Here is a 24,706-nt window from a genome sequence, read left to right as displayed (position 1 = left end):
TTTGGTAGAATATAATTAAAATAGCGACTTAACTACAGATTTGAGAGTGACAGGATTCACACTAATTTACTACAAGATATTCTAAATCAAAATATATATGTATATGTGTAAACACAAAACATACACCCACACAGAGGCAACATGGAAATATTTGGATATCCAGTGAAGTATTGTCCTGGTTCAACTTAGGATAGGGTTAGGTTTCCCCAGCAGAGAGAGAGTGGGAAGGAATCTCCAGCCGGGTTATTCATACCTTGCTGGCGTCAGGTCCAGGGGTGGAACCTTTTTACTTGCTCTTTGGTGGGATGATGGCGGGAACCTGTTTCCGTGACCAGTTAGCGGTATTTCTCTGTATATCGTTTGTCCTGTTGAGTATTATTGCTGTTTATTGTCATTACATTTCTACTGTTGTTGTTCAGATTGTTCTATCACACTGTTGTATTAAATTTCGTCTTATTTTAACGCGGGTTTGTGCCTCACTGCCAGCCGGACCGGCTGAGGGTGGGGGAGGGGCAACAGCAACGTGCTCTCCGGTCCCTGCAGGGCTTAAACTACAGCGAGTATGTAGACATCCACACTTGTGAAGGCAAATATGCTTATTCAAGCACATTGATAGAGAGGTGGATTGAAGAGACTAGTCTGTTAGTAAAATTTCCCTCTTCTTGAGTCTGCAGCACTCATAATGCATTGGCATTCCTCAATGGGCAATAACTGAGCCTTGAGAAGTATAGCTTTTCATTGGCTTTGTGGACAGACGATCGTCAAACCTTGAAAAATATGTGCCTGAGAGGCTTCTCACCTCAGGGGAGATGCTGGACACAACCCGCTACCATCCAGGAGACCTCAAAGGGTCTCCCTTAAAATTGCTGTTTATAGGGTCCAATATAACTGACTCTCGTTAGGTATTTTAACATTTCAACCCAACACAGATGATGGAATATTCTCATACTGTCCACTAGTGGTGCATGCCCAGCACTTAAGAGATCTTGAAGTTCTGGTACCACCCCCTTTGGGCCATGACCTGAGTACTGAGTCCTGAGTACTAGGCTCTCAGGAGGTGATTGTCAGTACCCTTCACAAGCTGAAGAGGAGGGTGCAAGAGCCAGGTGTGCTAAAGTAGTGCTTTAACACTCTGGTCCACTACCTTTCCCAATTCATCTTGGGTTGGCATGTTGCCCGTAGGGTGGAATTGCACCAACCTCTGAGCAGGCCAAGAAAGTGGGAGAGTTGCACCGCCACACCTCTACAGCTTTCTCTTCTACAGATTGAACAAACATAGCTCCCCTCAGCCTCTCCTTGCTGTTTCTGTGACTCCCAACAGGTTATTCCCTCCCAGGTGCAGAATGCAACATTTATCCTTGTTGAGTGTTATGGTGTTCCTGTTGATACATTCTTCCAGTCTTGCTAGGTCAATGACTTCCTTCACGTCATTGATAAAGGTGTTAAACAAGACAGATCCCAGGAGAGTACCTTGCTTGTTACTGTTTTCCAGGTAGAGTATGACCCATTAGCCACTGCCCTCTAAGCCTGACCATCTAGATTACCAGCCTAGTTCTCCACTCATCCAGTCTGTAACCCCCTAACTTGATGTGATGGGTTGGGCCAAGCCACCTGCTCACTCCCCTGACCCCCAGCAAGGCAGGGATAAAAGTAGGAAGACTTGGAGTGAGAAAACTCATGGGTCAAGAGAGGAAAATCACTAGCAAATAACTGTTGTGGGCGAAATAGACACTAGTTGGGGAATTTAACTTTCTTTATCAACCATTAATATAAATATTTAATTACTGATTTGAGTATTGGGAAAAACAAGACAAATACTTAAGCACTTAAGGAAAACACCTTTCATCCCTAGGCTCCAGATACATCTTCCCCATTCCTAGTCTTCATTCCCCTTGTTATCACCATTGATGCAGGTTACACTCAGTCCTTTCAGTGAGGTGAGGGGTGATGCAGGAGGTTGGAGTGAGAACACAGTGGTTTCTTTCTGCCATTCCTTCTTTCTCACTCTTCCACTGTTCCTTCTGCCTAACTCATTTTGTCTGTTCTCTTCGGGTTATCCACAGGCCGCAGTCCTTTTGGGGATGTACTTGCTCTAGTATTGGCTTATGGATGGGCCACAGTCCCTTCAGAAGTATTACCAACTTTGCCATCGAGCACCTTTTATTGCTCTGGCCTTCTTGTGCCTCTGTCTTGGTGTTCTAAGAGGTGCCACAAACTCTTCCAGCTGTGTCACCTATGTCCTGAATTGGGCCCATTGTGGAGCCAGCTAGCACTGGCTCTGCCTGTCACAATGAAACCCTTGACCTCCCTCCCATAGAAGTCACCCCTGCAACTGTTTCCCACAATCAAACCCTTGCTATTTATAACAAATACACTTGAATACAAGAATATTGTGGGAGGCAATGTTAAAAGCCTTGGTAAAGTCAAGGTAATTCCCACAAAAAAGCCATCGTTTACCCTTGGTCAGTCTGTGCTGAGTGTTCCCTATCACCTTATTCTCACTGTCTTTTTGGTTATATGTTCATGTGTATTTCTATCCCTTTTTCTTTTTTTTTTTTTTTTCTTTATTTTTTTTCTCTGTTTTAGGATGTGAGGCTGTTATCCTTCGTGTAAAGTCTGTTCTTTCTTTTGATTGTTTTCTTTACCTCTGTGTATACTTCAGTTCAAAAGAGAAAATGCTTATCTGCTAGTACAGAATGAGAAAATATAAAACGTGAAAATATAAAATTTAAACTGATAAATGCTAAAATGTATTCACAACCTACTTTATATTTTTCAGCTCTACTGCAAGTTACAATTTCACTTAGCAAAGTTGAGCTCAGTGTGGGTGAATCCAAGTTCTTCACATGCACAGGTATGTCTTCATTTTATTTGTAGGTATGTATTTTTTGTTAGATTTTGAACCTTATACATAATATGAAACTGAATTAGTTTATTCACAATATTAACTTAAATGAACATATTTTTATATATTCACATTGACTTGTGAGAATTGTGATAAATAGTAAATCCTTACTGGCTTCACATTTCCAGTCTAGAAACTGTTAATTCCAGATTCTGAATCATTCAGTTTGAATTGTCTGTATCAGTACAGATAATTTATATCTGTTAGGATGGTTTTTTACTTAAAATATTTTTGCTTTTCTAAAATAAGTAGTTATATAAGCTACTAGGCTAAGCTTTAGTATACTTTCCAACCTAATGAGACACCCCAAAAGTCATTTCTAGTGAGGCAGGTATCAGTTAGGAGGAAAAGAATTTGCATTTACAGGTGCCTGATGTGGATCCTTGATGTTGCTAGGTTGCCTTCTTCCATTGACAATGACACAAGTCCTGACTACAATGGCAACACAACTGACTGATGACTTGACCTGTTGATCCAGTGACTGCTGAACAGCCTCTATCCTTAAAGACTTTATATATTTCTGTGGTTTTTTTTTTCTTTTTCCTCTTGAATCCTTGAGTTGCCTTAACAATCCTACATATACCTGCAGTTTTGCCTTGCTTGTCTTCCTAAAAACTTTCTCAGAACTCTCATAATTTATCAATTCCCTGATGCTGCATAAACATTGTGCACTGGGTAGGCATCTGTTGCATAACATTTACCTGAACTTCTAATGTTGGATTGTTTTTTGGTTTTGTTTATAGCCATTGGTGAGCCTGACAACATAGATTGGTACAACCCACAAGGAGAGAAGATTGTTTCTAGTCAGAGAGTGGTTGTTCAGAAAGAAGCTGTTCGATCACGTCTAACCATTTATAATGCAGATGTAGAAGATGCTGGTATATATCGGTGTCAAGCAACAGATGCTAAAGGACAAACTCAAGAAGCTACTGTTGTTTTGGAAATTTATCGTAAGTCAAATATTATCAATTAACATATGAAAGACTGTTTTAAAAGCTACTGCTGTTGAGAAAGTAAATCTTATCAAAATATCTTCCTAGGCTCTAAATTTTATCTTCCAAATAATTGCATCTCCTGCAGTTTATTTAATAGATATATCAAAGATTTAAATTTAATGGATGGCCACATTGTAATATCATGGATCACTTTTCCTTTGTATCTTAGAGCACCGTCTAATGAGGGTGCACTGTATGCCCCTCAGAAAAGAGGAAATATGAGAAAAAATTATGTGAACCTAATTCATGTTATAAATGTATCTATTACCTATTATAAATATGTTCATAAATGCCAGTGCAGGAAGTGCAATATATGTCATTAAAAAAGTGGTGTTTAGACTGAATTAGTTATTTTTATGTTAGTCTTTTCCTATTCTTGGCCTTATAGTGGAATTTTGCCATAATGTGTTGAAGCTTAGTGTGATAAGCAGCCAAAAGGCATTTCAATTGCAAACAACTAATTGAGGAGTATATTTCAAAGTAAATACATTCTGTTGTGGTAAGAAATTCTCTGAGAGTTTCTTTTTTTTTTTTTTTTTTTTTTTTTTTAAATTTAGTTAAAGAACTTTACACTGTAGTAAATTCTTTAGAGCAGTAAAAAATGCCTAAAAGCAATATATTAAACAAGTGTACTGTGAAGACATAAGTCAAAGTCTTTGTTGGTGAAAGGGTAGGACATATGCCATCAGCCTTTCAGCTCAGTTATTCTCTAACTTCACTGGAGAGTATTTTTTTAATATTCATTAAAAAATGTTTGTTGATGGACTGAATGCTAAGGAATTACAATGAGACAGAAAATACAGAGTCGAATCATAAAATAGTGCTTCTGAAAGGTACAGATAACAAGAGACACACAATTTAAAAAAAAAAATCTATTGATAAAGCAACCATTCAAATGGTGATAGCAGTTACAAGCAATTACATGATGTCTTGAAAGCTGGCAGTTCAAAGGATTTCAAGTTTTGTGAAATTCATTTATATGCTTAAAACTGCCAGTCACTCCATTAGCAGACTGCTGAGCAAGGCTGAAATCTTTTCAAGTGTTTGCATGTGGTAACTCTGAGGTTAGATAAACCCAAAGACCTACTACATAAGAAATGTGAAGGTTTGTGGGAAATGACATATGAAAGTTCCATTATTTGTATTTGTGATGCATTGTAAGGAAAAAGCAGGATACACTGTACTCCTAGGCTCTGGTTCAGTACTCACTGATGTCTGTGAGAGTTTTTCTTCTGATTTATACATGGTCAAATACTTCAAACACCTCATACAAATATTTTGTAAAAGTATATGAGATGTATATAACAAAAGTGTGCTCCCTCTATGTGGATTATTTGAGCCTGTGCTTGTATCAATACAAAAATGTGGAGGTGGAGTTTTATCTCTGACTTATGTTCTCCAGAGTGTCCTCTGAAATGTAATTGGCAGTCTTTCATCATTAAGAACACAGGTCAGTTTGTTTCTTCTGTGTGCAAGAAATTCTTCCAGATGCTTTGTCAGGCAATTGGTTCCTGCATTAGATCTTGTGTGAGATCATGGATTAATGTTGTCTTGGACTTCTAATACAAAATTCTAGTAATACTCAACCCACTAAAAAAATTAAACATCAAGTCTGGGTATTTGGGGTTAGAAAAAACTTAAAAGCCTCATCAGGCTTTTAATCATCTTGTTATTTCCTCAAAAAATGCTACAAATTCTTGTGACTTAATAATACTAAGTTTTTTCATAAAGTTTCCCACTTGTGTTTAAGATTTTGTATTTTACTCAGCTGATGTGTTTCACAGTCAGTGAGGTTAAAGTTCCATCTTGTTAATAAGACTTTTCCAAATAGTTTTGGTGGTTTTGATGGAAGTTTTGATGGAATAAAAACATGAGGTTTTGGTTCAATAATAAATCATGAACAATGAAACACACTAAAGTAAGTAGAGTATTAACCTGAATCTATAAACCTCTAAAAAACTAGAGCTTCAAAGCTGGGGTCTGGAACACTGAAAACAGTGGAAAATATATTTATAAATTATGCTTAGTTTATATAAATAAAACAAATATTTTCATAATGCAAAATGATTATAAAATTCTTTCTACAGACAAAGTGAAAAACACGTGTCCAGGACCATTTGAGTCTTAACTGGGAAAATTATATTATGGAAATAATTCTATATTATCACAAGGAGAAGGCATAATAGTCATCATTATCTGATGTGGTATCACCTATAATTTTAATGCTAAGTGAACTGCAAGACACTTACTATATTCTGTTTTCTTCCTTTTCAGAAAAGCTCACTTTCCAGGACATAATATCTCCACAAGAGTTCAGGCAGGGAGAAGATGCAGAAGTTGTTTGCCATGTTACTAGTTCACCTGCTCCCATTGTCAGCTGGTTGTATCGGAATGAGGAAGTCACAACTATTGCTGACAGTTAGTATTTTGGTAACTCTTTAAGTTATACATTCTAATTAATATTAAAATATTAATATAAAATAACTGTAAAAGAATCACATTATAGCAGAGGGTTTGGCTTAGCCCATGAGCTTATCTAGAATTTATGCAGGTTCTGTGGTGTATAAAGAATTTATATGAAGTGGTTTCCTTCATGTTGCTTGTATGAGTGTAAGTTACCCTTTGAGTTAGAAGCAATTGGGGATATAAGTGATCTGCTTAGGCTAGATTGCCTAACACCTAGACTGATAAAGTTCTAAACCTGTAGAGAGACAATTAATCAGGCATATATATATAATTTGTTTGATTTACTACCTCAAAAACTGTGAACCATTTTTTCAGTTCTGTCTCAGTAGTCTTTTTTGTCTTCTTTTGAAAACAGAACTTTACACATTTTCTGGAAATTGAACTGACATTGTTGATGAACCATCTTATCCACCTTTTAATCAGTCTTTATCTCTGCATGTACTAAAACTCAAGGTTGTAGTATGTGCGCTTACAATTCTTATTCTTTAGAAATTAAATGTTATGTTTATTTCAAAACTAAAATGAAAAGTTGTATTTGATCTCTTACAAAATCACATGAACAAAGATGGAGTAATTGCTGGGGGAAAAAAAGCTTGTTTGATGCTTCTGGATTCAGTCTTAGACTACTCGCCATTATGAAAGAAAGTTTGGATTAAGCTTATTACTTAATATATCCCATCCCTTCTGTTATCTAGATGCAGAGACTAAGAAGAAATAGCACATTTCTGCCCTTATAAATTTTTCTATATATAAACAGTGAATGTAGGTGAGATGTAGAAGATTTTGAAAAGCAAAAGCTCCTAAAACAATATAAGATTTGGCAATTTAGGAAAAAGTCTTTTTCAAGAATGCAGCTCAGAGCTTGAAAAAGTAAAACTGCCTCAAAGATCTCTTTCAAAATTTTTTATTATTGCCATTTTATTAGTTTTTCCAATCAGTCTGACCGCTGTAGGATTAGCAAAGGAAATAAAGCAACATTTCCTTTCTTTTCCAAAATCGTTCATTTTGAAAATTCTGATTTTCTAGGTTTCAATGCGTAAACTTATCTTTTTAACCATTTTCTTTCACAGTGCTTACAATGTGAAAAGGTATAATGATAGAAACCAGTTTTAATTTAAATAGCAGAATACTTTCCTTATGTTATGATATAGAATAGTATCCAAATAAGATCCCAGTCATGCTTGGGAGGAAGCAATGTTTTAAATCATGTAAAAATAGGACATCCTGAACTTTGTGAGTTTTGGCTATGTCTGTATGGGTTTATAATACAGGTGGAAAAAGTCTTACTGTTAAGAAAATTTTCATGCCTTGTGAAATAAAAAGACTCAGTAGCAGAAGTCCCATGTACAAAATCAGAAGATTTAAAAACATTTCCTGTGTAGTAGTCCTATAGCTGAAACAGCTGTAGGTGAAATAGCCTCTCACAATTCTGAATTAGTTTCTGTATGTTCCCAAAACCTTATCTGCTCTGTTGCTAGATCATCCTAGGATTCATATTCTCTTTTGAGTTCTGCAAACAAAGGTGTAAGTAAGAAACAGTGGGAGTGGCTGTCCATCATTCTTTGGTAAAAGAAAAAAAACAAACACAACAAACCTAGGTGAACAATGACCCCTAAAAGCCTTTCTGATCTTACATTGTTAAAGGTTTAATAGGGCAATGTATAAAGAATCATTTTCTTGGAACATTCTAAGGTTTTCTCTATTGTTATTAAGAACTGAATTGTCATAACTCGTAATTCCATTGTATGGGATCAGGGACATTTTACTAGCTATAAAAGTGAATGAGATTGTTTTTATTGATCAGATCTTATCTGGAGTCGTTAGAGACTTGCTTTGGTTTTACACAATTCTGAGACTTCAAAGGACATTAAATACAACTCATTCTACATTGCTTCAGGCAAATATAGAATTTTTATGTACAGACATTCGTATATTAGTTTATAGTTGGAACTGACCTTAGAAGAAGGTTAACTGTCACTATTAATCCAAATACGCTATATATATATTAACCACTATCTGTATAAATACGCATGTTTTATTCTGTTACTGCTCAAATCATTAAACTATGTCAGAATTCCACTATCAGATTAGCAGTTTTCTATAAACATAGCATAGATGTGGTATGTAACTATACTGCATGTAGAAAATTGTATCTTACATACAGCTGGATAGAAAATATTGGGGACTGGTGCATCCTTCACGTTTCCTGTATGCTTTGATATATTTTTTTGGTTTATATTCTCAATTATGTAAGTGTAGTCTTTGACAGCTAGGTCTCCCACTTTAAGTCAGTAGTTTGTACAGTTCTAATTACAATAGTGAAAAAAGTGGTGCCATTGCTCTACAAAGTCAATGTAGACCATTTAAATATATTTGTGTAAACAGATGTGCAAAGGTGAGTGTTAGCTTTAAGATGGTTAACATGCTGTGTTTACAGTTGGTCTACAAGAAAAAATTGGTCTCCTGTAGAGAACAACTGGTTTGGTTGTATGAGGGACAGATTTAATAGGAGGCTTAGTCTTCAACTTTTGCTGAAAGTTTTGATTTTTTTTCTTCAACAGGTCTTTAGTCATGTCCTAGTCTTACAATAAACAGCTGTGCCTAACCTTTTTCTTAAACACTGTGTGGCATAGCCTGGTACGTACCCTAGAAAACAGTAAAATTTGCAAACATAAGACAAAAATTCCTCAAGCTCTGATTATGAGGCACGGTAAAGACATAGGCAGTCTCTCTTGCCATCCATACCAGTTAACATCTGACTTGACTGAAAGTTAAGGTGTCATGAATGTTCTTTTAAATTAGGCATTTGAAGTTGAGTGAGTTGAGACCAGAAAATAGAGTGATGAGCTTGAAGGAATGTAGTGCCCAGTCACTGTCCACATCCACAAACTGTAATACGTTTAGTGTAGGACACAGTTTTTATTAGGCTATACATGGGACAGGGAACTTTCTCTGTGTGTGCACCATCTCTATGTATCATGTTGCATTACTCATTTATTCTACTGCTCTGAACCTTCTTGAGTGTTCTATAGTACATGTGAGTCCATCAAGATTTAGCCTCTGCCTGTCAAGATTTCAGTGCATTTGATGACTCAGCTGGTCTATGCACAGTTGATTCCTACTGAGTGAGAATAGTATCATTGTATACTTGGTGGCATTTTTACAGCAACATGAACTATTCTCTCACAAGCCTACCAAAATATAAAACATGGAGCACAATGATTTCTGAAGTAACACAGTCCCTTTTTTAAGCTTCCTTATAATATGATGTGTATTAATTTTGTCAGTATGTAGACAGTATTAGTGATAGAAAAAGACCCCAAATATTTTTGTTCTGTTATACCTAGTTTACTCATGAGAATATCTCGTGCTATATCTATTATATTATTCTACAATGAAAGTTGAAAACATATCCAACCAACACCTACAGTTTTGTTTCCTGTTACTAAATGAACCTCTTTTTTTTGCAGCATTTTAAAGAAATAAATATGATCTCAAATCCTCACATTCATCTCACATATTAAACATATTAAACATTTATGTTAACAACAACAAAAAAAAAGGTTACCAATGAGGGGTTGGCAAAAAATTGAAGAGCTAGATTTCACCCTTTCTAAACATTTTGAAGCACAACTCTCTGGGAATTGTGTAGGGACAGGAAACAAAGTTATTACCTAATTTGTATGTGGTAGTGTGTGAAATGGCATTAATGTTCAAGCATGACTTTAATAAACAAGACATAATTAGCATAAATGTGTTGGGGATATTAATGTCCTATAAACCTTTATCAGGTGAAGCATAATTAATTTTTCGTTTCTCTCTTCGTTTTCTGATAGAGGTCTTGGTAATGAAACAGAACTCACACAGCATAAAATGCTTTTTTATTTGTAAATATGTATATACATATGTTCCATTAATAGCTGTATAACTGCATAAAAGCTTTTCTACCAGGTGTTGTTTATCACTGGTTTGGAATATCAGTGTTGTGTTGTGGAAGATGGAAGCATGCTTTAAAAATCTAGCAAAATTAAAAAGGAAAGCAATGTGAAAAATTGCACTTGTTTGCTAGTTAAAACTGAAAGCTAGTAAAATTTATCATCCTCCAATATGGAAAGGATGACACTGGTTCAGATAGAATGAGAAAGACAGCTGAATAACAAGTATACAGGTTCTTCAAAAACCACATACAGTGAACTGCAGGAATTCTCCTCAAAAGTGTTCACTAATATTGACTAGTTATGGTGGGTTGACCTTGACCAGCTTCCATGCATCCGCTGAGCTACTCTCTCACTAACTTCCTCAACAGATGTGGTGGGTTAACTCTGGCTGGACACCAGATGCTCACCAAAGCTACTCTGTCACTCCCCTCTTCAGCAGGACAGGGGAGAGAACATATAACAAAATGCTCCTGGGACAATAGAAAGACAGGGAGAGAGATCATTCGCCAATTACCATCACAGGCAAAACAGGCTTTACTTGGCGAAAATTAATTTAATTTATTACCAATCAAATCAGAGTAGGATGAGAAATAAAACCAAATTTTAAAACACCTTCCCTACACCCCTCCCTTCTAATCAGGCTCAACTTCACTCCCCACTTCTCTACCTCCTCCCCCACAGTGGTGCAGGGGAACAGGGAATGGGAGTTGTGGTGAGTTCATCACACGTTTCTGCTGCTCGTTCCTCCTCAGGGGAAGGACTCATCACACTCTTCCCTGCCTCCAGCGTGGGCTCCCTCCCACAGGAGACAGTCCTGCATGAATTTCTCCAACATGAGCCCTTCCCAGAGGGCTACAGTTCTTCATGAACTGTTCCAGCTTGGGTCCCTCCCATGGGGTGCAGTCCTTCAGGAACATGCTGCTCCAGCCTGGGCTCCTCTCCACAGTCCCACAGGTCCTGCCAGGAACCCACTCCAGTGCATGCTTCCCACAGGGTCACAGCCTCCTTTGGGCACATCTACTTGCTTCAGCATGGAGTTATCCACAGGCTCTAGGTGAATATGTACTCCAATGTTAACCTCCATGGGCTGCAGGGGGACAGACTGCTTCACCATGCTCTTCACCATAGGCTGCAGGGGAATCTCTGTTCCAGTGACTGGCATGTCCTTCCCTTCTGCTTTCTCTCATCTTGGCACTTGCAGGGCTTTTTCTCTCATACTTTTCTCATTCCTTTTTCTCACTGTTGCTGCACAGTGGATTTTGCCCTTTCCTATACACTTTTTCCCCAAGGCACTACCATCGTGGCTGTGGGGCTCAGCTGTCATCTGCGGTGGGTCGGTTGGAGACAGCTGGAATTGGCTGTGTTCGGCACGGGGCAGCCATGGCCTCTCCTCATGGGAGCTGCCCTGCAGCCCTCCTGTTGCCAGCATCTTACCACCCAAACCCAGTACACTAGTTCAGACAGAAAGGAGAAAAAAATAAAATTCATATTCATTTACTATTGCTGATTGTAATTTTGCTGCTGTGTGTTCAGGGAAGCGTAATCAGTCTTGTTCAGAATTGGATTTTTTCAATGAATTTAAACTACTCGAAAAGTGTGTTGAATTTTGGTTTATGCTGGACTGTGAAGAAAGTGTAGTGGTTTGTTGGATTATGTCTTTTTACCCATTTCTGTGATGTGTTAGACTATGGGGAGATACGTCACTGACTGAGTTATAGTGAATGATCAAAGGAACATGAGGAAGGAAGAAGAGCAAGCAAGCTGAGAAATGATTAAGCATAGTGCCCATAAAATGGGCACAAAGACAGTTGGTTATTCTAGATAGAGAAGGAAGGAGCATTTTCTTACTGACTTTATTATAAATTGTTCCATTTATCTTTTTTCTATCCCTTTAATCTCTTTGATATTCTTTGTAGGTGTTCATTAATATTCTACTCATTTTGTAATAATTTATAAATTTCATTTACATTTGATGACTCCTTACAGTAAGTAGGAAGTTATGGATGGAAAATCCACTTGAATTTTAGAAAATGGCAATCTATTTTGGAGTGGGAAAAAGCCCAAATTTTTTGGTTGATATTTTAATTTACATTGACAGATGTTTTGTCAATGAGCATTGATTGTACAGAGAAGGTACATAAATATTCCTCATTTAAGTTAGTGTTTCTTGTATTGTCTTGATTTACTAACATCACTTAATCTCTTACTTGCCTTTCTAGATCGATTTGCAGTATTAGCAAACAATAATCTCCAAATTCTTAATATCAATAAAAGTGATGAAGGAGTATACAGATGTGAAGGAAGAGTGGAAGCCAGAGGAGAAATTGACTTTCGGGACATAATTGTTATTGTGAATGGTAAGGAGTAAAAGTTGTTGAGCTGACTTCTTGCTTTACTTGATTTTCACAGCCTATGTTAAAATAGATCATCTTCTAAATAAATCCTGATTAAACAGGTTTATTCCCTATAAATGTAATTGCTTAATATTTTTTTAAAAAATGTTATATGGTGTGAGCAGAATTCATTGAATTTCATAATATCAGTGTATATAAATATGTAAAACCCGGATTACTGTTTTTAATCATTGACAGAACATTGACAATCACTTTAAGACTTGAATTTCAGATTATAATATATATTAGTTCAGTTCACTCTGTACTTTTCAGTCTTTTACTGGTAGAAAACCACACTTGATTTTTCAGTTATTCACCTTCACTGCATTAACATACTTTATTAACTGTCCCAAAAGTCATAGATATATTTTATTGAGATTAATAGTATTACTTATAGATTTTTAACATTTTACATTTATGAGGAGTAAAATATATAATGAGTTAGCCAAAAAGTGGCATTATAAATTTTATTAGGTTCTAATAAAACTCTAAGAAAGAATATGGACAGATTAAGACAAGATGGAGCATTTATCTCAACCTGTCTCCTAAATTCAGGGTTGACCTGTTGAAAAATAAATATCTCTTCACATAGTATCCAGAAAGGACACAGTTCAGAAAGGGCATTTTTTATATATGCATTCTGTTTAATGTCAGCTTTTCAGTGAAACTACTTCCATCATGCCTAATAGGTTATGAGTTTTCAATGCTTTGTCCTTGACTGGTCCTTCTCAGCAAACCTGTTTACAGAAGTCATTATGTAACTTGAATTCTCTGCTACTTTTAGGATAAAGAGCAGAATCTGGCACAGGTTTTATTTAATCCGTATAGACAAGCAGCAATCTTTTGAAGCAGAATTCTTTAGATTGTTGTACACAGTATACAGACAGTGACAAGCAAATGGGTGATTATCCTATGTATTGTGTTAGAATATAACAGTATGTGCCCTATGCGCTGTGAAGCTCTCCCCAACAAATTGCTTTCCTCTCTGTGCATTGTGGTACTGCATTACCGCAACTCCTGATTATATACAGTTCCAACAGTGCATCTGATAGCATTTAAAATGCTGAATGAGATTTTTCTTCTGTTGCTATTTATATACATGGATATGAACCTACATTCTGAACACCTTTCACTTCTATCTGATATTTATATGCAGTTGAGCTGAGTTGAGCCTCTATTTAACCTAAAACATCAGTCTGACTTCACATCATTTATTGGTGGATTAGATCCACAAATTTGGGGGTTTTATACTTTTTTATGACTCTAGACAAAAATTCTAATGCTCATGTCTAGACTTTTCACAGTGTTGGGATGAGGAGTTGTTGCCAACTGAGTGATTCTGACATGATAACTCATGTAGAGTGATATTCATTAAGAGGTATTTTCTGCTTCACAGGAATAAATAGGTTTTCCTACATAAAGCTGAATGTATTAAACTTGGCCCAAAATGGCTTTTAGTCTAATAGTGAAAATCAGAAAGAAAGAAAAATTGTCTTGGTCTTCAGTGAAAAGGAAAACCTCTGAATCAATTGGATACAGAGAAGAAAAGAAAAGAAGACCAAGAAAAAAAAAAAAAAAAGGAACAATCTGTAGGCCACTAAAAAGCTATATGGCTGTATTTCCATCATGTCTACTTTTTCCAAAAAACAAGCAATAATACTTCAGAGGGTAATCAAAGATTGATATGTCAAGAAAAAGTTAGGATAAACAGTATTTTTATGTAGAAACTGTTCAAATTTAGAACTTTACTGTTTCAATGAATCATATTGAATCATAGAATGGTTTGGGCTGGAAGGGGCGTTAAAGATAAACTAGTTCCAACCCCCTGCCATGTTCAGGGACACCTTCCACTAGACCAGGTTGCTCAAAGCCCCGTCCAACCTGGCCTTGAACGCTGCCAGTAAGGGGCCAGCCACAGCTGCCCTGGGCAACCTGTGCCAGTGTCTCACCACCCTCACAGGAAAGAATTTCTTCCTTGTATCTAATTTAAATCTACTCTCTTTTAGTTTAAAACCATTTCCCTTCATCTTATTGCTACACTCCCTAATAAAGAGTCCCTCCCCATCTTTCCTGTAGGTCCCCTTTCAGTACGTGATGTCCTCAGCAAACTTGCTGAGGGTGCACTCAATGCCACTGTTCATGTCATCAACAAAAATGTTAAACACCACTGGTCCCAACATCAATACCTTAGGAACATCACTCGTCACTGCTCTCCATTTGGACATTGAGCTGTTGACTCTTTGAGTGCATCCAGCCAATTCCTTATCCATGGAGTGGTCTATCCATCAAATGCATTTCTCTCCAATTAAGAGACAAGGATGTCATGCAGGACAGGGTCAAATGCTTTTCACAAGTCCAGGTAGATGATGTCAGTTGTTCTACGCTTATCCAGCAACAGTAACCGAGTCGTAGAAGGCCACTAAATGTTTTCAAGCATGATTTGCCCTTAGTGAAGTCATGTTGACTGTCACCAGTCACCTCCTTATTTTCCATGTGCCCTAGCATAGTTTCCAGGAAGATCCGCTTCATGATCTTGCTGGGCACAGAGGTGAGACTGACTAGCCTATAGATCTCATAGTCTTCTTTATTTCCCTTTCTAAAAATGAGGGTTACGTTTCCCCTTTTCCAGTCCATGGAAACTTCACTGGACTGCCACAACCTCTCAAATATGATGGATACTGGCTTAGCTGCTTCATCTGCCAGTTCCCTCAGGACCCACGGATGCATCTCCTCAGGTCCATGGACTTGTGTGCCTTCAGCTTCCTTAGATGGTCTTGAACTTGATCTTCTCCTACAGGGGGCAGTTCTTCATTCTCCCAGTCCCCACCTTTACCTTCTGCTTCTTCGGTGATGTGGCTGGAGCCCTTGGCAGTGAAGACTGAGGAAAAAAAGTTGTTGATTACCTCAGCCTTCTCCATATGCCGGATGATGAATTATCCCTTTTCTTTCCAGTGAGGGCCCACGTTCTCCCTTTATTTACTTATATTGCAATAGCGCATACAGAATCTACAAAAAGTTCTAAGATAATGTAGTAAGAAGCATACAAGGAAAGGAAAGCATACAAGGAAAGCTGGAAAACTGCAGCTAAAGAACATAGAAATAAAAATACTTTCAGAAAACTGGCACACCACGTAACCCATAATTTTACAGTTTAAAAATTTTAAGTTTTTGTTAGAGTTTGTAGGGAGAGGTGAACATAGAAAATGATTACATTAATAAATCAATAATAATAATCCTTGCTCTTACATATTTATTTAGGGTTTACAGTGGAAATAGACTTTCAGGAGCAATATAAGGGCTAATATTGTTGTAGCTTTGCTGATTTATTTTGAGAGTAGAAGAATTCTCCATGTATGATGTTTCTTTACTGCAAGAAGTATATGAGTATGTTGCTTTCTAAATATCTTTTTATATAGCAAGAGTTGATACTGGTTTTATTTCCACAAATATGTTTTTTTTCTAATGCTTATACATACTTTATTCAAAAATGTAAGCTATGATAGAACTACGTGAAATCCCACATTCCCTTTTGCAAGAAGAGTGATGAAGATTTAATTAAAAAAGAAACTACTGTCGAGCCTTTTACTTATTCCCCTCTAGTTACAGTATTATCCATGGTGCAGGTTGACCCATACATCCTCTGTTTCAGGTAAAGGTTTGAATTAAGATCACCTGTTCTGTGAACAAGTACTTTATTCGTATTGTTTCTTTACGTCTTTGTCCAACTAAAAAGGGGGGACAGAGAGAGTGGAAGAACATTTAGAGGTTGAGAACACCCCAACCTTATAGCAAACTGATGACGAAAAAACTCTCAGAGGTAGAGGATATGGGATCACATCCTCTCAAGAAGAGGAGAAAATTAAATTTAGGATTAAACCTATAATTCTCATATTTAAGAACAATAGATAAGTTCTCTCTTGGACCATTTTGGTCATGGGTCATCTCTGCCCATGTGGATGATACTTGCCTATAGAATGGTTTCTTCTGGTGTGTGAAGGCAAGAAAAATGTATCACCAGTAGATCTATTCCTATAAAATGAAGGATTAGACCTTCAAATCACCAAAGTAAAGTGATGAGAAGACACTCCCCAGATGATTTAAGAACATGTTGCAAAAGTTCATTCTTTCTTTGCCTGAAGTTAAGTAGCGGTAACTAAGCAAGTAGACAGTTGATGAAGCAGCATGTGCCACTGATGTTAGCTAAGTGGAAATGAGGATACCTGGATGGGATGTTATTTTTTTCCTGACTAACAATGACTTCCTAAGAAACTGAAATCAGGCGACTTTAAGCAAAGTGGGGATTTGTGGGGTTTTTAAGTGGAGTAGTAAATAGAACTAATTTATTATAAATTTCTTACATTAAAAAGGAAAGGGTTTGGATTTTAATCATGATATAAATTTAAAATAGTCTAGAATTCATGGAAAATAGCAGGTGCTTGTAAGTATGCATAAAGATAATGTTGTAGAGATGTATTTCATTTTGAAGAGAAGGAATTAGAGAAGACAGTGGTGTCTGTCTTGAAAATATGTCTTCCATTCTCTACTCCAACTGGTTGCTACACTGGTTGACATAACATTGGCTAATTCACATCTGGGAGAGATGTAGATAACAGGAGTAGAGAAGAAATGGACAGCATTTCTGGTAGACTGTGTAGAGTATGTTCTCTTCTATACCAGTGTTCAACCTAGTTGATCATAGCAGCAGTTATGATTCAAGTCACGTGCATATACTTTTAAAAAGTAATATCTGTAAAAGACACTATTTTGAGAATGATATTCAGTGTGTGGTCAGTATTGCAAGACTGGGATTCTGTGCTGAGGGGCTTGATAGTGAAGGCCTGGAAATGCAGCACAAATCCTCTCTTTAACTTATGGAAAATAAGAAAACTGAGTTAATTTTCAGAGGAAATGTTAAAATCTGTTTGCCTAGATTATTGGCCCATGAATGTAGAGGTTCATTGTTCTGGGGACATGGTATTATCATATCCTACCTGTAGCCCAGGCAATTTCAGGAAGGAAAGAACTGATACATGAAACAGACAACATTAAAAAGTGTGAAAGCAACATAAGTAAATATATGTTAGAAAAACTCTTTAGTTTTAGCTGGCTGTTCATTATAGTGTTGGAAGTTTTTTGTAAAATGCTTTAAGGATTACATATGAACAGCATGCACTTTTATTCAGAAATTAGCTTAAAGAAAATCTTGGAACAAAGTTTGGTATATAAAACATATTTGGTAATGTATGGATATCTTTGGAGGGTTATAATGGGTAATAAATCAAAATACATTTGATCTGGATTATCTCTTTTAATTGTTTAGGTATCTTCTTCTGCTTGCAACACTGAAATTTTGTAGAATTTCTTCTCTACCTATATTTACAGTGAGGTCTAAATGGCAGGTTTTGGGTTTTTTGTTTTTGTGTTTTTTTGTTTTTTTGGGTTTTTTTTAATAAAAAATAAATAAATAACTTAATAAATAAAGGTAGCATAAACCAGAACAAAATAATTCAAGTCATCCTGAAAACAAAAACTTTTTTCTTTTTTTTTTTTTCTTTTTTTTTTTGTCCCCCTAGAGGACTTATTAGATTTATTTTCTAAGTTTACTGTCTGGGAAGTTCCATATGTGATAAACATCCTGATCTCACAGACATAAATGAAAAATAATTGTTTTCACTTACATGTGACTGGGTTTTACCACTTGCATTAAGTGCAAAATCTGAGAGACTTGCCAGTATAGCTTTATTTGGTTTCTTCTTTCAGGTTCAGATTTTAGTTTCATCTTATGTACACACAAGAACAGAACCAAAGATAAACAAATCTCTTCCCAGAAAGAATAATGAGAAGAATAAAAATTTACTTTTGAAAAGAAAAAATAATATTTCGTTTCATTGTCATTGCACTATCTCTTGAAAGACTGAAGCACTTAAGTAATATGCTGAACTGAGTCATAGTCCTGTGGTTCTTAGATGTGAGTGCTGGAGAACCTGATACTTCTGGCAAAGAATTGTTTCATCCCCTCATGTTATTGAGTATATTTTCAGGTCTAGACATTAGAATGCACTGCAAAATGGCTAAAAGGTATTAAACATTTTCCAAGTGATATTTTTTTCATTATATTTTTTCATGGAAAGTGGATAAATTGTTGTTGTACAACAGAAGGGTCTTGTATGCTGAATAATGGCCCATGCAATTTCAGATAGGAAAGAAGTGATCTCTGAAACACAGGTTTCAGCACACCATAAAAAAATTGAAAAGTACATAACATTTATTTACTGATCGCTGATAATTCTGGTACATTCTTTTAAAATAATTTGTTATATTTAAGGTTCAGAAGTTGGAAAGGCTTCTGAAGTAGAATACTAAAATTAAATATGTGATGCAAAGCAACAGAAGTTGATTCTCAAGAGTTTGGTAGAAAAAAACTGTGGAAATTCAATGGGAAGTCAAAAGCAAATTCATTGGGATTGCCTGTTTTTTCTTCTTTTCCCTAGTGAAAGTTAAAGGTTAAAAGATAACTGAGTTGCTAGATGACAGAATGGTCCTGTTAGCAGAGACATATATTTTTTTCGAAGCTCAAATCTTTTCCCTTTCCTCCCATTTCCCTTGGCATTCTTTCTTTTCCACATATCCTCTTCCTTCCAATCTACTGGAATTGTTTTTATTTGTTTATCTGCTTGATAGTTAATGAAAACAAATTTAGAACAGCTGTCTTAAAATTACCATATCAACAGAGATGTTAAATATCAGTTGTTCTGTCTTAAATGCTATTCTGGTTTTCATGATGCGTAGAGGTTCTTTGCGAACTGTTACAAGTTTAGTAATAACTTCATACCATCAAGATCAGACAAAATTAGCCACTCTCAGAACATAATTTTTGGAAATACAGTTTCCAAAAATAGATTGTATCCATTGGGTTCTATGACATTTCACCTTTGGAAGCTGGTGATACTCCTGCCCATCAAATATGCAGTTCAGTAAAAAGAATTCAGTGTGCATAATCGACTACTACATACTGACACCTGTTTTAAAAGCACTGCCTGACATCAGTACTTAGTTGTATGTCAGATTTATCACTTTAAAGTGTTCTATAAGAAAATTGAAGAATTGCTGAAAAAGACATTTTAAGAATTTATTCTAGTGCAAATAAAAAGTTCTAATTGTCTCAATCATATTAAAAATATTGTGTTTAAGAAAAGTAAAGAAATACTAGTAACAGTGTTTCATATTGTAACTTGATCCCTAAGTGTAGCTATAAATTCTGAAATTAACAAAGGATCCTATCCTGTGCTTCAAATTTCTCCAGAAACACATAAAATATTTTTTCCATTAATAGAACATGTTTTCTTTTTCAGTTCCCCCTGCAATTATTCTGCTACAGAAATCCTTTAATGCCACTGCAGATCGAGGAGAGACAATAGCTTTGTTCTGCAGAGCCACTGGATCACCTCCACCTGAAATCAGTTGGTATAGGTAAGTTCGGTTCTGGTCTGCACATCAGAGCACATTGTTTTAATGTGTCACGATTTTCTGTCACAGTCCATTAAGCTGTGCAACTTTCATTTCTTTACTGAATTTTGAGAATTTGCTGTCCATTTCTGTTCTAACTTCTAAAGCTAGATTCAATAGTAATAAGTGAGTGAATTCACACAAATTCAAGTTACCAGCGAGATAAATGTAAAAAGTAACTAAATGTCATATTGACGTGATTTCTTCATATTTGAGTAGAAACAAATAAAGCTGAAACAATTATTGCAAATAAATTAAAAGGAAAAATCCTACAAATTTTGCACATGAATGCATCAGGTAAAAACATATGCAGTTATGCAATAAAGAAATATCCAATACAGACCAGCACTACTGATAACAAATACATTTTCCCCATCTGTAAAAATAGATTCTAACCCTAATTCTCCATTTCAATGAGATTCCGAAGGAGGTATGACTTAAGACACCTCTAGGATATGGGAATGTTTCATTGAGTAAGTTTCAAGGGTATTTTATGTAATTTCTAAAATGCAATATGTTTTGAAAATGGAACTGTTTTTAAAGTTCATGTGTGGTTTTTGATTCTGTCAATATGAACATAGTGTGTCTATGTCATTTGGGAGCACTTACCATATAACATTTTAAAAAATTTAAATATCCATACACTATATTCTCTCAATTCTAACAAAGATATGCATCAGTTCTGGTATATAAAGTATTTCAGGCACTTCACACCACTGCACATTTCTATTTTAGACCTGAATAATTTGCATCTACTTATATTATTTAAGGTGAATTTAAAGGTCACCGCATTTTTAAATGGACATAGAAGGGACTTCTATCAATTCTTAATCTTCTTCGGAATCTTTGAACAATGTTATATTCATTTTAAATGTTATCTTCCTTTGACTGACACCTTTATCTTAACTTGGCATAAGTTAAACGTGGATTTAAATTTTTCTTTTGTGCAATTTGAATCTCAGAATATGTAAATAAATACAATGTAAATTGAATTCCTTAATGTGGTATAGAATTCAAAATATAAGGAAGAGGAGGAGAAAGAAAAACAAAATATACAGAGACCAAATTAAAGAACTGATACTAAATTCAAACTAAGGTTGAATATTGTGATTATTTGATGCCTTTGAAGTAATTTTTTTACAATGTCTGTCTTCTCTGGCAAAAATTTGTGAGAGTTGTCTGAAATTTGGTATCCTAAATGACCTGCAACCAACATTAATGTTTTATATTGTTAAGAAAGAATGCATAAATTTCCAGTTTGTGTATATCTCTGTTTACAGTTGTGGGTTTTTTTTCCCAGTATTTTATAAATATTACAGTATGTACATAGGCTAAGTGTCTTGGAGAGACACTTATCTCTATGACTACTGATCAGAGCTTACAGAAGGATTTTTCTTTGGTTTGCTAGTGCCTGCGGCAACTGACTTTTTTAAACCATTCATTAAATGTCTTTTGTAAAGATTTTACAAAAGCTTCACAGCTTGTGAATTACAAAAGCTTCACGGTACTGGATACTGAAACTTAAATCTGGAATCTTCTGTTCTGTTCCTATTTCAGGAACTGTATCATAGTGAGGAATATTGGCTTATGTGCCTCCCTTCCCTGTTGTGTTGGGTTTTTTTTTTCCATTCTTTTTTTATTTAGTCTTATTAGGCTATAAGTTCTTGGCAGTAGAAAATACTCTTCCCTTTTTATTTACTGACAGTTAAAGGTTTGTAAAGTGGTAGGTGGAAAAGACCTCTGGTCTCTGTGACAGGATATTATTAATATGCGAACAGGGGAAAAAAAAGATGGGGCGAGCTAAATTATTTTTTCTTGAGGACACAAATTTGATTCTAAATTGTATTCCGGTACTAAATTTCTGTATCAAATTTCTGAAATCTCTGTCCTGAACTGTTTGGGTCCCTTTTCACTCACATATAGGTAGACAGTTAGGATTCAGAATCAACTGATTTATTCTCCTTGTCCTTAGGCTTATCTTACAGATATGTCAAGATAAATACCTTTGTTTTCTAGAGTATTTCAGATGCTTTTTCTTTAGAAATTAGACTAAGCATAGGAAAATTAGATCAACATAATCCTTCTTCATTTTGAGAAAAATCTAGAAAGCGGTATTAGTGGTAGGAAAGTCTATCAAAACTGGTTTATCTGATATTAATATGCTTGTCATCCATTGAGAACTAAATGGAAACCATTTATCAGAATTAATGGCCAAGGTGTCATATTCCAAATTTCATCCTGCTTAGTGTACTTTTTGATGTTGAATATGTTGATATTAGCCTTAGTTTTATGTATTTCGTTTCTAATAAAGCATGTTAAATATTTTTTAAAAAGTATGTTTTCTTTTTTAATAAGCAAGTAGAATTACATCTTGAATTTCATTAAATGTTAATGCTGATTTTGGAAGAATTATAACCTTTGGTTACAGCAAGTTATGGGTATCGTGTTTGGTTTTATTCCTAACTGTACTGTTTATCTACGTGCTTTCAGTCATTTTATTTAATTTGCCTCAGGTTAACCATCTATAAAATGGTATGTGTAAGGAAATTACTTAATGGATGTCTGTCTTCTGAATACATAGCTATGCTTAGGAAAAATGTCTAGAGCTGCAGACTATTATAACAGAGAATAATGTTTCCTTGTAAAACATTTAAAAGTACACTGAGCATTCCGGAAGGTTGAGGAAAAGCTCTGATAAAAAGGGTGGGAATTATTTCTACTCCATTCTTTTGGAGGATTTTCATTATATGGTATAGAAAGTATATCTGTACATATTGAGATGGTTCATCAAGGTTAAGGATTTGTTTTATACACAGTTCAGTGTTGTAGTGTCTTTGTTGCCTTTTAAAATGGGCTCTGACACCCAATTATTTTCTGACTCACTCTACTGAAGATTCTTTAGCAAGGCCTGAATAATTTGGGTTTATCTTTGTGTAGTCTTACCTTCCTTACAATCCACTGTATTTTAGTCAATTAAAAAATAAATTCTCTTGAGTTTCTTTTCTCTTGTATCTTTTTCAGTTTCCAGTGAACTGATTTAACAGGTCAACTTCAGCTAGGGAATGAAAAGTCGCTGTATTTCTAAAGTCAAATGATAGTGCCACTGAGGTGGCTTATCACTGTAAGCAAGATGCTGAACAAAACTGTAGTTTCAAGCTTTAAGCTCTTTAAGGCAGTAGCTAATGCCATAAAGCCTTAATTATTTGCTTTGACCCTATTCATTTCCAGGTGCTGACAATATGACAATTTTAAGATTTTGTCAATTTAAAATGGGGGCATCTGAACTAATGTGTCAATCTTTCTCCAGAAAATGCTTTAGTTCACTGACAAATTAGTTTCAAATGCCTAGTAAGAAGAAAGGTCAGCAAGATTTACTTGCTGCTCTATTTAGTATGCATATATACTTTGTTGTTATTTCATGGACGAAGAAAATCTAATTCTTTTACCACTTAACTGATATCTCTATTGAAGTTGATATTACATTAGTGTAAATTATAACCTTTAGAGAAACAATATACTAATAGAATTAAATTAGCCAGGACTGAAAGATAAAGATCCCAATGTACAGGTCATGAACTGGAAATCTTAACTCATGTGAATAGTCCTACTTAAAACATGATGATTGTTTACATCTGTGAAGATAATTTACACAAGTAAAGTTTAGCTGGATCAATCCCCTTATCTTTACTGACAGGACATAGAATTATCTGACAAAAGAAATAATCCGCTTTTAATATGTTACTCATGTTTTCCTGTTCTCCAATATCAGCATCAATCTGAATCTCTCCTGTTAGCTAGAAGGCCCAGGGAAATGCTCATAATCTCATTTCTTCTTAGAAATTGTCATAGATATAGGTGATATTTGTGATAACAGGCATTTGGAAACTACTTCTGACAATGAATATAGATTTTGTTTCCTAATAGAAATCACTAGGTTTTGGGGTTTTTTTTAAACCACCTATGTGGAAAATTAGACCTTTCCTGTTCTGCAAAGCAATTTCTATTGTTTGCTGTGAAAAGGGAATGAGCAAGTATCACAATAATGTCTTGAAATGCACAGCTAAGTAGACTAGAGTTATTTACAAAAATGTTACTAAAAATGCAAGCTATATAGATGCCAGGGGAATCCTATTAACACATATTAATGTTCCCAAGAAAAAATCTGTATTCATGCTCTTAGGGAAAATATTATTTTTGAAAACATGAAATAGATGTAGTTATTAGCATTACATGAGAAGAAAGTGAAAATCGTTTTTGCTTAAATCTTGAAATAAAACTACATGTCCTAAACTAGGCATATTGAATAGAATATTGCAGCAATGCTTATTGGTTTCAGCTTACAAATAGTTTGTTTTCAAGAAGCTGGCATTGTCAGCATATTTATCCATGCTTATGAAATTCAGGCGATTTTTATATTGGGTTTTATGAGAAGGAGCTGTTGATTTAACTGAAATAAGATCAAAAGAAGCCTACAGCAAACTAGGCAGAATAAGAAATTAAAAA

General features: G+C 35.4%; 1 protein-coding gene across 1 annotated transcript in view; it reads left to right on the top strand.

Annotated features, from left to right (window-relative positions):
- Positions 1 to 2,748: 2,748 nt before the first annotated feature.
- Positions 2,749 to 24,706, top strand: part of NCAM2 (neural cell adhesion molecule 2) — a 151,068-nt gene continuing 129,110 nt past the window's right edge. The window contains exons 1-5 of the mRNA XM_026846708.1: positions 2,749 to 2,854; positions 3,649 to 3,855; positions 6,175 to 6,318; positions 12,524 to 12,661; positions 20,050 to 20,167. Coding sequence (XP_026702509.1) covers positions 2,749 to 2,854; positions 3,649 to 3,855; positions 6,175 to 6,318; positions 12,524 to 12,661; positions 20,050 to 20,167 — 713 coding nt within the window. The remainder of the gene's footprint in view (positions 2,855 to 3,648; positions 3,856 to 6,174; positions 6,319 to 12,523; positions 12,662 to 20,049; positions 20,168 to 24,706) is intronic.

The sequence above is a fragment of the Athene cunicularia genome (genome assembly GCF_003259725.1).
Source record: "Athene cunicularia isolate RWA chromosome 1 unlocalized genomic scaffold, athCun1 chr1_part1, whole genome shotgun sequence".
Lineage (NCBI taxonomy): Eukaryota > Metazoa > Chordata > Aves > Strigiformes > Strigidae > Athene > Athene cunicularia.
The sequence above is the reverse complement of the archived record's forward strand: the minus strand, read 5'-3'. Positions and strand labels throughout refer to the sequence as shown.